Genomic DNA, 17628 nt, shown 5'->3' on the forward strand with positions numbered 1-17628 from the left:
TCTCGTCTTTTTTATCCCCCCATCTGTACCCCCTTCCCTGATTGAATTGTGAGCCGCCCTGAGTCCCCTTGGGGAAAAGGGCGGCATATAAATGTAATCAATCAATCAATCAATCAATGCAGCCACGCGAGCGATATTGGGTGTACCTAGGTACACCCATGTTACACCTATCCTCCGCGAGCTGCACTGGCTACCTATTGGTCTCCAGACACAATTCAAGGTGTTGGTTATTACCTTTAAAGCCCTTCATGGCTTAGGACCAGCATACCTGCGAGACCGCCTACTGCCACACTCCTCCCAATGGCTGGTAAGATCCTACAGGGTGGACCTCCTTCAGATGCCGTCAGCCAGACAATGTGGGCTGGCGGCTCCCCAGAGGAGAGCCTTCTCTGTGGCTGCCCCGACCCTTTGGAACGAACTACCCCCAGAAATCCGGACCTCACCCACTCTCATGGCCTTCAGAAAAGCTGTCAAGACCTGGTTATTCCGGCAGGCCTGGGGCTGTTGACCGCATTGTTGAGGTCTAGCCCTGACTGAAATGAATGTATCTGTTGTTGTTTTTAACTTGTCTATTTTATTTTTATTTTATTTTATTTCCCCTCTCTGTAAGCCGCCCGGAGTCCTCCCAGATTGGGCGGCCTATAAATAAAATTAAACTTGAAACTTGCTTGGTGGGCGTGGCAGGGGAAGGATAGTACAAAATCTCCATTCCCGCTCCAACTACTCAAAAATTCTGCTACCGGTTCTTCAAACTACTCAAACTTTCTGCTATTGGTTCTCCGAGCTACTCAAAATTTCCGATACCAGTTCTCCAGCACCTATCAGAACCTGCTGGATTTCACCCCTGCACTGCAGATATACAAATCCCTGTTGGAAGGGACTTGTGAAATAAGGGGTGATCCAGCTTTAAAAAGTTGAGTTTTGAGAACAGTAGACAGGGGGTATGCAGCATAATAGAACTTTAGGCAATCCAGTTAAGTTCTGAGATTTGATAGGAGCTATCAGTGGCCCGAAATCACAGTTTCCCCTTCTTCCTTGCCAGATCACTGGCGTGTTGAACTGGATGGTGCGTGCCTCAGCGGAAATTGATAACCATATCATGTCTGTGGAGAGAGTGAGAGATTATTCACAGACCCCCAAAGAGGTAAGTTTTTATTCTCTTCAGTCACAAAATGGCTCACCTCACTTTCTTAGTTGACCCTCAATCTCCTGTCTGCCTATCTCTCTAGCTGTCTATCTATCAGCCTGAAACTAGCAATAAATAGCAATAACAGATTTATATACCGCTCAGAGATGGGTTCCTGCCAGTTCTCACCAGTTCGATAGAACCGGTTCGTCAAATCTACCGAACCGGTTAGAAGAGTTTTCACCAGTGGACCCGGAAAGCAGGCCACACCTATAGAAGAGGTTCCAAGAGAGAGAGAGACAGACAGGCAGACAGACTCACACAGAGAGAGAAAGAGAAAGAGAAAGAAAGGAAGAAAGAAAGAAAAAGAAAAAAAGAAAAAAAGAAAGAAACAGTGAGAGAGATAAAAGAAAAAAAGGAAAAAGGGACAGAGAGACAAAAGGAAGGAGAGAGAGAGAGAGAGAGAGAGAGAGAGAGAACACATGGCCGGCAAGCCACTCCCACCAGGTCACATGGCTGGCAAGCCACTCCCACAGGGTAGGCCACACCCACAGAGTAGGTTCGAAAATTTTTTGAAACCCACCACTGATACCGCTTAATAGTGATTTACAGCCCTCTCTAAACGGTTTAGCAACCAACTTAGCAGTTCGAAAGCATGTAAAAATGCAAGCAGAAAAATAGGGACCACCTTTGGTGGGAAGGTAACAGCGTTCCGTGCGCCTTCGGCATTTAATCATGCTGGACATATGACCACGGAGATGTCTTCGGCTTTGAAACGGAGATGAGCACCGCCCCCTAAAGTCAGGAACAACTAGCACATGTGTACGAGGGGAACCTTTACCTTTTACCTTTAAAGTAGTTTTTAAGTCCATATCTTGGGTGAGGGGGGTTGTAGTTTTGCCTCTTGGCGCGTTTGGGATTTGCTAATATGAGCTAGTATTGTTGTGGCATCTCTTTCAGGCTCCGTGGACCTTGGGTGATCATCTCCAAGGTGGCAGCTGGCCCACTGAAGGGGCAATTGAATTCAGAGGCTATAGTTTGCGATATAGGCCGGAATTAAGTCTAGCTCTGAAGAATATCAACCTAAAGATCAAACCGCAAGAGAAGGTAAGACATATTCTCAACCTGGACAACTTAAAGATGTCTGGATTCAACTCCTAGAGTTCTCCAACACAAAATTGTCTGCTTACAATGTCTTACCTTTCAACGACGTCTTCAGTTTCGACCTCAATAATACATGGGCAAACAATCGATTCAAACTCAAGGTAAACCACTTCAAACTCAATTGCAGAAAATACGACTTCAGCAACAGAGTGGTCAACACCTGGAATGCTCTACCTGACTCCGTGGTTACATCCTCAAACCCACAAAACTTTAACCTTAAACTGTTTACCGTGGACCTCACCCCATTCCTAAGAGGTCCGTAAAGGGGGCGTGCATAAGTGCACCAGCGTGCCTTCCATCCAGTGGTGGGATTCAAATAATTTAACAACCAGTTCTCTTCCTTAATGTCCAGCTGGGTAGGCATGGCTCAGTGATCATGTGACTGTGTGGGTGTGGCCAACTCAATGTCACTCAGGTCGATGGGCGCTTCGCCTTAGCTGTTGCAATGTCACAAGGGTTAACCAGAGAGGCAGTTTCTGTAAGCAGGGCAACAAAGATTAGCTAGAAACAACACTAGAATGTTTCCTTCCTGCCTTCCTTACAGGATTAGCCCTGTAAAGTTGAAAGAAACAAAAGGAGATTTCTTACATCAACCGGTTCTCCGAACTGCTTAGAAAGTTAACAACTGGTGCTCCCGAATAGGTGCGAACCGGCTGAATCCCACCACTGCTTCCGTCCCTGTCCTACTGTTCCCATTTATTTATACTCATTTCTTTCATTCATATCCATGTTTATATTTACACCTACTATCTTGTGCAGGTTTGACAAACTAATAACTACAAATACAAATGGCAACTTTAAGTCTTGTGGACTTCAACTCCCAGAATTTCCCCCAAGCTGGGGGAAAGTTGCCAAGTGTGGAGATCCCTGATCCGATCCAAGTTCTTCTTCCTTCCACTAGAAAGTTTGGTCCCTTAAAACATCCAGCATGCAGTAGGGGTTAAGCTGTTGGATTTAGGCCTGTGAGATACAGATGGAAGTCCTTACTGGACCAGTGAGTCCACAAATATATTTGAACCAGGTTTATTTATTTTTTTAGTAAGCAAAGCTCATGGGGTGGCTGTGGTGAGAATATAATGAGAGACTCCTATATATCTGAGAAAGCGAGACAGCTAAAGGTAAAGGTTTCCCTGCACATGTGTGCTGGTCATTCCCGACTCTAGGGGGCAGTGGTCATCTGCGATTCAAAATCAAAGGGCCAGCACTGTCATGTGGGTGGCATGACTCAACAGCAAAGGCCCACGGAACGCTGTTCCCTTCCTACTAAAGGTGGTCCCTATTTTTCTTCTTGCGTTTTTTATGTGCTTTTGAACTGCTAGGTTGGCAGAAGCTGGGACAAGTCACGGGAGCTCACTCCGTTACGCGGCGCTAGGGATTCGAACCGCCGAACTGCTGATTTGTCTGATCGACACGCTCAGCGTCTTAACCACTGAGCCACTTTGAAAACAGGATAGGGAAGAGTAATTCTCTCTCAGTTTTTTTTCCCCCATCAGGGGGTCCTTCCTTCTTCAATCTCTGTTTTTCTTCTTTTAGGTGGGCATCGTTGGAAGAACAGGGGCCGGGAAATCATCCCTTGCGATGGGACTTCTGAGACTTGTGGAAGCTTCTGATGGAGAGATTGTGATTGATGGAGTCAACATTGCCCAAATGGGCCTGCACAACCTGAGAAGCAAGATTACGATTGTCCCACAGGTATGAAGCCAGTCTACCACTTCCGCTTGTAATGGTTCTGTTCACCCCAATAATGATGATCTCCCAAGCCACATCTTCAACAGACACGGGTGTTTCATTCAGTCTTTCACTATGTTCAGTTGGGATCAAGATCTTTTGGCAGCCCATCTCATCATCTTGTAGGACGTTGTCTGAGTGGACATGGGACACAGGCGTAGGTTCCAGCTTCTGTTACTGCCTTTTACTCAGGGATGCACTACCTGTGAACACACAGTTCTAAAGAATTGGTTCTGTGCATGCGCAGAAGCAAAAAACAAGATGGTGGCTCCTGTGGCGCCGCTGACAGAACCAGTTCGGGGGCATGGCCAGCCAAGTTACTACCTACTTGACTGAACCAGTCCGAACCGGTAGGAACCCACCTATGTTAATACCACTTTATAAGGCCTTGGTAAGGCCACACTTTGAATATTGCATTCAGTTTTGGTCGCCATGATGTAGAAAAGATGTGGAGACTCTAGAAAGAGTGCAGAGAAGAGGAACAAAGATGATTAGGGGACTGGAGACTAAAACCTATGAAGAACGGTTGCAGGAACTGGGTATATCTAGTTGAATGAAAAGAAGGACTAGGGGAGACATGATAGCAGTCTTCCAATATCTCAGGGGCTGCCATAAAGAAGAGGGAGTCAAGCTATTCTCCAAGGCAACTGAGGACAGGACAAGAAGCAATGGGTGGAAACTAATCAAGGAGAGAAGCAACCTAGAACTGAGGAGAAATTTCCTGATGGGTAGAACAATTAATCAATGGAACAGCTTTCCTCTAGAAGTTGTGAATGCCCCAACACTGGAAGTCTTTAAGAAGATGCTGGATAGCCATTTGTCTGAAACGGTATAGGGTTTCCTGCCTAGGCAGGGGGTTGGACTAGAAGACCTCCAAGGTCCCTTCCAACTCTGCTATTGCATTGCATTGATGGGACACCACAATGACACCAAATTGTCAGGCGTAACTTGAGTTGAATTAAGTTCAAAGCACTACAAATTTATTACATGCTGCTACTCATATGTAAGAGTCTACTAATGGTGAAGTCAAATTGGTGCTAGATGATGGTCAATGGAATTCGTGGGGGGTGGGGGGGCTGGACGTGGGTCTCTAGTGGCTGTGGAGCAATTCCAGACTGATGGCACATTTAACCCCACCTTCGGGCTCAGCCTGCTCATTCCCTATACAAGTTAGACTTGTATAAGAAGGCAGCAAGAGAATTTCAACTCAATATCTACATAGGGGCACATATTCCACTTAAATCAGTTCTCCAATGTTTTTTTTTTCCTTCAATGCCTTGCAGAGTCTATGTCAAATGGATAAATCCCGTGACCTGACAAATGCGCGCACGACAAAAGCGTGCCGACAAAACCACGGCGAGAAAACCGTGATGTCGAAATCGCGCCCACAACAGCGCGCCGACAAAACCGTGCCCACAAAAGCGCGATTAGGGTTAAGGTAAGGGTTAGGGTTAGGGTTAGGGTTAAGGTAAGGTTCAGGGTTAGGGTTAGGGTTAGGGCTAGGGTTAGAATTATTACCTTGTTTTCGCATTGTTTGTTGATGGCGCGCTTTTGTCGGCGGGCTGTTGTGGGCGCGATTTCAACGTCACAGGTTTCTTGCCACGGTTTTGTCTGCACGCTTCAGCAGGAGGGGATCTTGATCAGCATCAGCTGTTCGTAAGCACCTCCTGTAGTTACTCCTTTGTTCTTTACGCTGAGTAGCCCTCCGCCTGCATGCATCCTGATACAACTCCCAAATGTTTTCATGAACATTAACTTTGATCCAATGCTCTGCTGCCACCTGGTGGCCAACCAGTCTCTCACCCTGCTCGGAGTCGACACCCTGTCCAGGGTCCTCCACCTCCTCCAAGGCTGACTCATAAGACCCCTCGCTGTCGGAGTCTGGCGGAAGCTCCAACGGCTCCTGCCGGGCCACAACAATAATGTATAGTTAAAATTTCAATATGAAACAAAATAGGGACGCTTAATGATGTAAAAATATGTAACAGCATGATGAAGATAGCGGGAAGTTTGAATCCGTCTTGCAGTGCATCCAAAAAAGAAATTGTTAGGGGGGGGGGGGGAGGAAACTATTGGAATTCGTATAAAGGTATACCTTTAAAAGAAAAACTAGCAATAGCAATAGCAGTTAGACTTATCTACCACTTCATAGGGCTTTCAGCCCTCTCTAAGCGGTTTACAGAGTCAGCATATCGCCCCCACAGTCTGGGTCCTCATTTCACCCACCTCGGAAGGATGGAAAGCTGAGTCAACCTTGAGCCGGTGAGATTAGAACCGCTGAACTGCAGATAACAGTCAGCTGAAGTGGCCTGCAGTACTGCACCCTAACCACTGCGCCACCTCGGAAAAGATTTTTTTTCCACTTCTTTCGTTGGGAATATCATTATCAATTCCATTGATATTAAACGGGGTGTGCTAAAAGGTGGAAATGCACCACGTAAAATAGAGAATGGAAGGGAGATAAAGAGAGGGAGAGAGGGAGAAAGGAGCGAGGGAAGTAGAAGGGAGGTAAAGAGCAGGAGAGAGGGAAGCAGTGGTGGGATTCAGCCAGTTCGTACCTATTCGGGAGAACCGGTTCTTAACTTTCTAAGAGCTTCAGAGAACCGGTTGTTGGAAGAAATCTTCTTTTGGTTTTTTTCCACTTTACAGGGCTAATCCTGTAAGGAAGGCAGGAAGGAAACATTCTGGTGTTGTTTCTAGCTTAATCTTTATTGCCCTGCTTACAGAAACTGCCTCTCCGGTTAATCCTGATTGCATTGTAACAGCTAAGGTGAAGTGCCCATTGACGTGAGTGACGTTGAGTTGGCCACGCCCACACGGTCACATAACCACTAAGCCCCGCCTACCCACCTGGTCATTAGGACAGAGAACCGGTTGTTAAATTATTTGAATCCCACCACTGGAGGGAAGGTGTGGAAAGAGAGGTGAGGAGAGGGAGAGAGCAAGGGAAAGTAGAGAAGAGAGAGAAGGCAGAGGGAAGAAAGGAGGTAGGGAGGAGAAGAGGAGGAGAGGAGGAGAGCCGAAGATGAAATAGACTATAATATGGTGTACGGAAAGCAGAAGCACAAATAAAAATGGCAGAAGCTTAATGGCAAAAAGAATTGATATACTATTGAATACTCAAAAAAAAAATGTTTGTTAAGATGTATGGGTAAGCTTTGGATTATATTATGTGTGTGTTAAAAAAAACGTTTCTCAAAAAAAAAAGTTTCAGAAGGAAATAGAATGTTTAATTCAACCACATCATCCACTGGAAGGGTTTTGTGGCTCCTGGTGTTTTCTGCGTGGGAAACAGGTCCAAATTGCTCTTTGAGTGGCATAGATATTTATCTGTTCTGACCCCCCCTCCTCCATCCAGGAACGAAAGCTGAAACCAACGTAAACGAGAAGATTTCTTTTAATCAATCCAGACTCTTGTTGGCTGAAAGCCACATAAACAAAGAGATAAGCACTCTGGCAGCAAGTCCTACAAAACTTGGCAGCAATGCAAACAAACTCTGGCAGCCATCCAGCCTGCCAGGTTTGTTTCTTGTTAATCCTTAACGTTGACTTCTGCAGAAGGGCGTGGCACAAGCAGTCTCTTTTATAATCAGGAGAGGATCTTAATGAGCATCAGCTGAGTGTAATCACCCCCTGTAATTACGCCGTTGTTCTTGACGCCGAGTAGCCCTTCGACGGCGTGCATCCCGGAACAACTCACAGGTGTTTTCTGGATCACTCACTCTTGTCTCCTCCCCTCTGATCCAAGGCTTAGACGCCACCTGGTGGCCAACCAGTCTCTCCTCACCCTGCTCGGAGTCGGAACCCTGTCCAGGGTCCTCCACCTCCTCTAGGGCTGACTCATGACCCCTCGCTGTCAGAATCTGGCGGCAGCTCCAACACACTCCTGCCGGGCCACAACATTTATCAAACGGTGTGTTCATCTTTCTTCATCCTCTTCGCTCCTGTGTTATGGAAAACAGACTATCTTGTGCTTCTTCTCCCCATGTGCTCAGGACCCAGTCTTGTTTGGGGGTTCTTTGAGAGAGAACCTCGATCCCTTGAATCAATGCTCAGATGAGGACATCTGGACCGCTTTGGAGCAGACCCAACTCAAGAGCTTCGTTTCAGATTTGCCAGGTCAGATGTCCTACGAGTGCTGTGAAGGAGGTGGAGATCTCAGGTACTCAAAATCCAAGGTGGAAAAAGGAAAAAATATCTCCTGCTGTGATTTGGAGGGGGGGGGGTTGTATTGTTTTCTTTTTTCTTTTTCTTTTTTTGGAGTGATGGGTTCATCAATGTTTCTGATCAGCACCCCTTGCTTAGGCTTGGGTTTACGCTTTTGAAATTGTTTGCAATTGGTGGGAGAGTAAGTCTAGAATGGTGGTGGGTTTCAAAATTTTTTAGAACCTATTCTGTAGGTGTGGCCTGTTTTGTGGGAGTGGCTCGGCGGGCATGTGATGGGCGGGCATGACTTGGTGGGCGTGTGACTGGGTGGGTGTGGCCAACTTGGAAAATATGGTGAAACTCACTTAACAATGCTCTTGCTTAGCAACCCAAATTTTGGGCTCAATTGTGGTCATTTTTCTTTCCTTCCTTCCTTTTGTCTCTCTCCCCCTCTTTCTTTCTTTCTTTCTTTCTTTCTTTCTTTCTTTCTTTCACCTCTTTCTCCCACTTTCTTTTTTTATTTTTATTTTTTCTTTCTTTCTCTTTCTCTCTCTCTCTCTCTCTTTTCTCTCACTCTCCCTCCATTCCTTCCTTCCTTCCTTCCTTCTATCCTTCCTTCCTTCCTTCCTTCCTTCCTTCTATCCTTCCTTCCTTCCTTCCTTCCTTCCTTCCTTCTTTCCTTTTGGAACAGGTTCCAAAAGATACACTAAATTTCACGAACCGGTTCTGGCGTACCGGTGCGAACCGGGAGAAACCCACCCTTGGTCTAGAAGCTGGCTGACATTTAAGTCCTAACATTTATTCCTAACACTAGCTGATAACTCGGCATTTCCCCTGTATTTATGTATCCCAACCCTGTATTAGACAGGAATGGTGATGTGAAGTGGCAACGTAAGCATGGAATGGGCTGTCCTCCCTCCTTCCAGGAACGTCGCCGCAATTCCTGAAGAGGCTATGGCAAGAGCAACTTCGCCCTGAGCCCTGATTTCGCCAACAATTAAATTAGTTAAAAATGTTTTTCCTCTGCCCCCAGCAGCGTAATTTCTAATATTGAATTTCCCCCTTTACCAGAGGGAGCCCCTTGTGGAGTATTGCGAAGCCAATACCATGGCAGCTTCACTGCGCTGTACAGTAGAAGCCATTTTAAGGCACAACAGGCTGTATCTTAGCAGATCACACACCCCGAGGGGGGTTATGGGTGTCTCACCCCCACAGTATTTTTTTTCCAGAGAGTAAGTCATCTGTGTACCAAGTTTGGTTGAAATTGTTCAAGGCGTTCCAGAGTTGTGCTGGAACATACATACAGAGAGAGAGAGAGAGAGAGAGAGAGAGCCATACATGTGTGTGTGTGTGTGTGTGTCTGTCTGTCTGTCTGTCTGTCTGGAAAAAAATACTGGAGGGTATCTTTCTTTCTTTCTTTCTTTCTTTCTTTCTTTCTTTCTTTCTTTCTTTCTTTCTTTCTTTCTTTCTTTCTTCTATTCTATGTTCTAACAGAACTCTGGAGCGCCTTGAACAATTTCAACCAAACTTTGTACACAGATGACTTACTCTCTGGGAACAAATACTGGAGGATATCTATCTATCTATCTATCTATCTATCTATCTATCTATCTATCTATCTTTCTTTCTTTCTTTCTTTCTTCCTTCCTTCCTTCCTTCCTTCTATTCTATGTTCCAACAGAACTCTGGAGAGCCTTGAGCAATTTCAACCAAACTTGGTACACAGATGACTTACTCTCTGGAAAAAAATACTATGGGGGTAAGACACCCATAACACCCCTCGGGGTAGATAGATAGATAGATAGATAGATAGATAGATAGATAGATAATAGATATATGATAGATAGATAGATAGATAGATAGATAGATAGATAGATAGATAGATAGACAGATAGATGATAGATTTTTGTTATCCTCAAAGATAGGACCACTAAAAAGCACTTAAAATAATAGCATGGTGAACTTTTTATTTGGACCAATTGCTTTGAGGAAAGCAGTGCCCATCACTCGAGTTAAATTGCAAATGTTGTCATTTGTGGTGATTGATGCCATTTGCATAATGGCATCTTTATGTAAATGCCATAAATTGCGGCAAGCTGCATACAATTCAAATTAATGTAAATTTAAACGGGTCTCATCTGAGAGACGAGTTTGGGAGGACAGAGATCATTTTGGGATGCAACAGATTGATACAGTATTGGCAGAGGATGAGCGGAGGGGGAAGGACATCTTGGATGGAAGTGCGGATCGGTCACAAACAAACCCACTAAATTAGGATGGGTTAAATCAGTGGGAGGACACATTTGCTTTCTAAAGAATTGTTTTGAAATCAGATCAATACGGGAGTCAAAGTCCAGACAGCTTAAAGTCTCCAAGATTGAGAAACTCTGGAGTAAAGGGAGAACAGTTCTGACCTAGGCTTCCTGAGAAAGTATAAATCACAATCTTAGTCCCAAAAACCCTCTTTTATTAATATGGCTGTAAATTATGATCATTCACAGTCCACAAGGCAGAGGTGGGTTCCTACCAGTTCGCACCTATTCGATAGAACCGGTTCATCAAATCTACTGAACCGGTTAGAAAAGATTCCACCAGTGGACCCAAAAAGCAGGCCACATCTACAAAAGAGGTTCCAAATTTTTTTGAAACCCACCACTGGATAGAGGGAATGAGAGACAGACACAGACACAGAGGGAGGGAGGAGAGAGAGACAGACACAGAGAGAGACAGACACAGAGAGAGAATCACATAGAGAGACACAGAGGGAGGGAGGGAGGGAGGGAGGGAGGGAGGGAGGGAGGGAGGGAGGGAGGGAGGGAGGAGAGAGAGGCAAAGACACACACACACAAACACACAGACAGACAGACTCAAACAGAGAAAGAAAAAGAGAAAGAAAGGAAGAAATAAAGAAATAAAAAAGAAAAAAGAAAGAAAAAGAGTGAGAGATGAAAGAAAAAAAGAAAAAAGGGACAAAGAGACAAAAGGAAGGAGAGAGAGAGAGAGAGAGAGAGAGAAAGAAAGAAAGAAAGAAAACACATGGCCAGTAAGCCACTCCCACCAGGTCACATGGCCAGCAAGCCACTCCCACAAAGGAGGCCACACCCACAGAGTAGGTTCCAAAAATTTTTGAAACCCACCACTGCCACAAGGCTTCACAAACAGTCTGTGAAGCTTCCAGCAGATGTCTGCTTGAGTTGCCATAGTCCTTCAGGGGGAATGTTGATAAACACCCACCTTATCTCCCTGGGAATTCTGCCAGAGTCTTAACTGCCAAATGCAGAGCAAGGCCAAACTTAGCACAGAGTCAAACAGAACGTCTCAAAGCTTGAACCAACCAGATGAACTAATTGCTTCCTGCAAAAGCTCACATCCCATTCGCTCCTCTTTTATGTCTTATGGGAGGGGACAATCATCTCCAAGCCTTACTCCCAAGTCGACCCTGTTTTCTTAATTGTTCTTGCCTTCAGGCAGCTCTGTGCATGCGCACACCGGGAACAGGCTCCCGCTGTTCTTCTGCCTTGCTGACATCAGGCTCTGGAGGCAGGAAATAACTACCAGATGGCTTTGGCCCCCTCTCTGCCTCCGACGCAGAGCCCTCATCCGAGCCTTCCCCAGACTCCGGCACTGGCCCATGTTCCTCCCCAACCTCCTCACTGTCCGAATCTGCAGCCAGCTCTGCTGCCCGCTGGCGGGCCACAACAATAACTTGTAATTTTTTTAGCTGTAGTTGAGCTTCAAATTCTCGCCTGTCCCATTTATCTTGGTTATTGTAGCTCAACGTTGAAAACCTCAAGTCATTTCGCCCTAGTTTTTCAGATGTTCCTACACCTGGAATCTCCTCCTCTTTTCCCCTCCTCTTCTACAAACAATACGAGGTCCTTCTCATGATCCATGGAATAGACAGAAACATTGGGTCAAAGGTTCCTCTCCCCAATTCACTACGTAGGGCCGATCTCAGCTTTTAATTGTCCCACCATTCTTCTTCCAGTGTTGGTCAGCGGCAACTCATCTGCCTGGCTCGGGGTTTACTTCGGAAAGCCAAAATCCTGATTCTGGATGAGGCCACCGCAGCTGTGGATCTTGAAACGGACCTGCAGATCCAGGCCACCCTAAGGAGTCATTTCAAGGAGTGCACAGTTCTGACCATCGCCCACCGACTAAATGCCATGATGGAATTTGACAGGTAAGAGATGGCTTTGAAGAAGATTCCCAAGACTGTTCCTAGGAACCTAGGCTTCCCCAAAAAGCACGAGGCAGAGTCCTGCTCCTGACAAAACCCCTTTTATTAAACGAATGTGAATTCCTCTCGTTCACATTCAGTAAAGGCCTGGGAAACAGTCTTTCAAAGGTGGATTTATGACCACAGACCTTATCTATCTTGGAAAGCTGCCATGTAAATATTTTCCCAAATGAGGTGCTATGCAAGGAAAGACTGGGCAGAGAGTCTCTGAGATTCACGGACAGATCTTTACACTCCTGAAACAAATCTAATTAATGAACGAACTAATTGTTTCCTGCAAAAGCCCTCTCCTCTTTTATTTTCTATGGGAGGGGCCAATCACCTTCCTTCTGTGGCTTTACTCCCATGTTGACCCTGATTTCTGAGTTGTTCTTTTCTTCTGGCAGCTCTGCGCATGCACACACTGGGAACAGGCTCCAGCTATTCTCCAGCTCCGTAGGCATCTAATCTCGGCCCCGTCTCCGCCTCTGACGCAAAGTCCTCATCAGAGCCTTACCCAGCCTCCAGGACTGGCCCATGTTCCTCCCCAACCTCCTCACTGTCCGACTCTGCTGCCAGCTCTGCTGGCCACTGATGGGCCGCAACAAAGATAGTGGATAGAATGGTTTAAAGAAACAAAGGGAGATGTGGCGATATTATCTGGAATTGGAGCAGAAAGATTAAAAATAGTTGGAGACACATTTGGAACATATCTTTGGAAAAGGAATATAAATTTGTCAAAGGGCCAAAAATAGAGAGGAAGCTGCAGAACAGAAAGAAAGAAAGTCAGAAAATAAGCTCATCCTCAGCTCAAGTTGGAAGTCTGTTCTGACCCCCTCCTCCGTCCAGTAACAAATGCCGAGACAAGCTTAAATGGAATGTCCTTTAATAACAAGACCAGAGTCTTGGTGGCTGAAAGCCAAGCAAACAAACAGATAAGGACTTTGGCAGCAACTGAGACAAACCTTGGCAGCAATCCAGCCTGCCAAGTTAGTTACAATAGTTCTCTTTAGTCAAAGCGTTGACTTCTGCAAAAGAGACGTGTCACAAGCAGTCTTTTTTATAGTCTGGAGAGGAGCCTCATGACCACCAGCTGAGCGCAATTACCTCCTGTAATTGCGTAATTGTTCTTGACGCCGAGTAGCTCTTCGATGGTGTGCATCCAGGAACAACTCACTGCTGGTTTCTGGATCACTCTCGCTTGTCTCCTCCCCACTGATCCAAGGCTCAGGTGCCACTTGGTGGCCAACCAGTCTCTCTGCGCCCTGCTCGGAGTCGGAACTCTGTCCAGGGTCCTCCACATCCTCCAGGGCCGACTCAGAGGGCCCCTCGCTGTCGGAGTCTGGTGGCAGCTCCAACAGCTCCTGCTGGGCCACAACAGAAGTCAATATCAATAGACATCTTCAACTTTCTATCTATTATTGGTACTACCTAGTACAGGTAGCCCTTGAGTTACAATCCTTCGTTCCTTCATTTAGTGACTGTTTGAAGTGGCAACAGCACTGGGAAAAAGTTATTTATGACCAGTCCTTGAATTGATGACCACTGTAAAATCCCCGAAGTCAGGTGATCAAAATTCAGATGCTTGGCAAACTGGCATGTAGTTATGCCAGTTGCAGGATCCACAAATCATGTGATTTGCCATTTGCAACTGCCCCAGCTGGCTTCTGACGAGCAGAGTCAATGGGGAAGCCGGAATCATTGAACAGCTGCAACAATTTGCTTAACGACTGTGGTAACAAAGGTTAAGTGAGGCAAAACTCACCGTCTCGCTTAGCGATGGAAACGTTGGGTGTTGTGTATTGTACTGTGGTCAAAAGTCTGCCTGTGATAGTTCACCCATTTCTCTAAGCTTAGCAAGCTTGCATGCCATCGCTTAAGGAAACTGAGTCACTGAGGTAGCTTTTATCCACCGGTTCTTGTAGACCAAGGGCCAGCATACTGCAGCTCTGGAGCCGCATGTGGCTCTTTCCTCCCTCTGCTGCGGCTCCGTCACCGGTCAGCGCCACAATTCTGAGAGGAGCTTCCGGTGGAGGGGGGAAGAGAAGCACACTGCGCCAGGAGAAGACTCTATGGCAAGGGGAGGGTTTCCCAGTTGTCTCCACAATTGATAGGGCTTTCGGTTATGACAGATAGAGGAAAAAGGACACCGCACTAGGAGGAGACTCTATGGTGTGGGGGAACTGAACTTCCGGTAAGCTCCAGAATTGAACAGGGGGCTTCCGGTTAGGACCTTCATGGCTCCCGATGTTTTCTTTTCTGTGGGAAACGGGTCCAAATGGCTCTTTTGAGTGTTTAAGTTTGCCAACCCCTGTTGTAGACTAACCTTGATTCGTTTCTCATATTTGTAGAATTTTAGTGATGGAAAACGGACAAGTGGCCGAACTTGATACCCCAGAAGCATTGAGAGTCCAGAAGGGACTATTCTACAAAATGGCGGTGGATTCAGGGCTAGTGAAGTGACTTGAGTTGGAAGAACACACTGAACGGCTGCTTCGTTTGAAAAAGGACGTTTTCTTAATTTTCTGGCTATGAGCAGGGAGAGCTCAATCCTTGGCTTGTGAAACGACTGATGTGTTCTCTTGCAGCATAAGTGCAAAGCAGATGGAGAACAGAAGTCAGACTCTTCCTGGCTTAATTTCAGCCTGGCCCTTTTGCTGTACCACAAATGCGGAAACCAGCATGCACTGAGCATGATCCTTTCTTGGAGCTGAATCACGCCTGGCTCGAGCAAATGTCGCTGATGCCATCCCCGCTAGCCAAAAACACTGCGCAGAATGGCCTGTATTTTGGCTTTGATCATGTCAAAGATGTCACTCATTTTACTCATAATCTCTTTCACTGCCTCGTTGCTTAGTCCCCAATTAAAGCAACGCAATTGCAGAAATAGTAAATGCTGAACTGATAAACAAAGCTAACTTTTGTATCCTGCTGGAGACTGGTTGAAATGTCAGAATGTCAGAATAGCAGAGTTGGAAGCGAGCCTTAGAGGTCATCTAGGCCAATCCCCTGCTTGAGCAGGAAATCCTATACCATTCCAGATAAGTGAATCATAGAATAGAATAGAATAGAATAGAATAGGAATAGAATAGAACAGAAATTGGAATGAAGAACAGAACAGAATAGAATAGAATAATAGAATAGAATAGAAATTAGAATGAAGAGAATAGAATAGCATAGCATAGAACATAACAGAAGAGAAGAGAAGAGAAATTGGATTGAAGAACAGAACAGAAATTGGAATGAAGAATGGAATTGAATGGAATGGAATAGAAATTAGAATGAAGAAGAATAGAATAGCATAGCATAGAACAGAACAGAACAGAACAGAAAATAGAATAGAATAGAATAGAATTCTTTATTGGCCAAGTGTGATTGGACACACAAGGAATTTGTCTTTGGTGCAGATGCTCTCAGTGTTCATAAAAAGACAAGATACATTCATCAAGAATCACAAAGTACAACACTCAGTGATACTCATAGGCTACTAATAAGCAATCAGGAAACAATCAATATCAATATAGTGGAAGTCCAATCTCTTCTTAAAAGCCTCCACCCACAAATTCTGGAGGCAAGCCATTCCGCTAGATAGTTGTTCTCATTATCAGTAAATTTCTCCTTAATTCTAGGTTGGATATTTCTTTGGTTAGCTTCTATCTGTTGCTTCTTGTTCTACCCTCAGGTGCCTTGGAGAATAGCTTGACTCCCTCTTCTTTGTGGCAGCCCCTGAGATATTGGAAGACTGCTATCATGTCCCCCCTAGTCCTTCTTTTCATTAAACTAGACATACCCAGTTCCTGCAACCGTTCATCGTACACTTTAGCCCCCTTGCTCTTCTCTGCATTCTTTCTAGAGTCTCAACATCCTTTTTGGTATATTTTTGTGTACATTGAAAACCCAATAGATGTCAGCCTCCCAGAAGATGCTATTGTCCCCTCACCTCATGTTCCCACAGTGGCTCAGTTCTCAATACACCAGTGGTGCTATTCAGCCAGTTCTATCTGGTTTGGCCGAACCGGTAGCGGTGGCAGCGGGAGGCTCCACCCACCTGCCTGGGCGTCATGACATCCTGTTTTGATGCTCTGCGCATGCGTGGAAGGTCCTGCGCATGCACGGAGGGGGTGCACGCTTACATTTGCGAAGCAGTAGCCAAGGTAAAGTTGATTGCACCCCTGCCGCACACCTTGATCTAACTTTGAGGCAATCATCTATTGAAGCAAAAATCAACTAGCGTAGGGCAGTGGAGATGCTTTCTCATCGTCAACCCTCCCTCCCTCTCTCTCTCTTTCTCTCTCTCTCTCTCTCTCTGTCCCTCTCTGTCTCACTCCTTCTGAGCCCCTCCTCCAGCTTGCAAAAAGAGCTGGAGTACTCAAGCCCTTCTTTGTAAAGAGGGGGATCTGCTTTCACTGCCCTCCTGCCTGAGAGCCGCCTCTCCAAAGGAGAGGCCCGATGTGGTTTCGCTAAGGCCGGGCTGGTTTGCAAAATCATGGAGCTACAGCAAGCGATGGTTCTGTTCTCCATATTTGGGGTTGGCATCTCAAAGCGTAAGTAGAAGGAACCATGGAAATCCCCCCAATCGTGTGTGTGTGTGTGTGTATGTGTGTGTGTGTCCCCTTCTCGGGGCGTTTGGCCAGCGATTTCATCTGATTTTCTCCAGCCACGCTATTTTAAGGGACGACTTTGTAGTATTTCATTTGGGAAGGAACTGCGCTACCAAGATTGGCCAAAGTTGAAATGACACATTTATTTTGTTTTGTTTCATTTTATTTTATTTCGTCAAGCATGAATTAGATAACAGATATATGTATAAACAGGATTCTGAATACATGAAACAGATACAAATACAAGGGAATATTAGGACAGGGACGGTAGGCACTCTGGTGCGCTTACGCACACTCCTTGCAGACCTCTTAGGAATGGAGTGAGGTCCACGGTAGGCAGTCTACGGTTAAAGGTTTGGGGGTTTGGGGGATGTCACAACTGAGTCAGGTTGTGTATTCCAGGCGTTGACCACTCTGTTACTGAAGTTGTGTTGTCTGCAATCAAGTTTGGAGCCATTCACCATAAGTTTGTATCTATTGTGAGCTTGTGTGTTGTTGCGGTTGAAGCTGAAGTAGTCATTGACCGTGGCACGACAAAACCGCGCTCGACTAAAGCGCGCCCGATTAAACCGCGTCGCTGACGTCATCAACAGGGCGACAACAGCGAGCGCAGAGAAAGAAGGGCGCTTTAAATAGCGCTTTGA

The 17628-nt window shown here is 45.8% G+C and overlaps 1 protein-coding gene across 4 annotated transcripts in view; it reads left to right on the plus strand.

Annotated features, from left to right (window-relative positions):
- Positions 1–15314, plus strand: part of ABCC6 (ATP binding cassette subfamily C member 6) — a 52191-nt gene extending 36877 nt beyond the window's left edge. For all 4 annotated transcript variants that reach the window (XM_032230340.1, XM_032230341.1, XM_032230343.1 and 1 more), the window contains exons 26-31: positions 1043–1144; positions 2087–2233; positions 3824–3982; positions 8014–8180; positions 12153–12347; positions 14735–15314. In XM_032230340.1, the coding sequence (XP_032086231.1) occupies positions 1043–1144; positions 2087–2233; positions 3824–3982; positions 8014–8180; positions 12153–12347; positions 14735–14846 (882 nt within the window). In that variant the 3' untranslated portion in view covers positions 14847–15314. The remainder of the gene's footprint in view (positions 1–1042; positions 1145–2086; positions 2234–3823; positions 3983–8013; positions 8181–12152; positions 12348–14734) is intronic.
- The last annotated feature ends 2314 nt before the right edge of the window (positions 15315–17628 follow it).

This window comes from Thamnophis elegans, chromosome 14, assembly GCF_009769535.1.
Source record: "Thamnophis elegans isolate rThaEle1 chromosome 14, rThaEle1.pri, whole genome shotgun sequence".
Classification (NCBI taxonomy): Eukaryota; Metazoa; Chordata; class Lepidosauria; order Squamata; family Colubridae; genus Thamnophis; species Thamnophis elegans.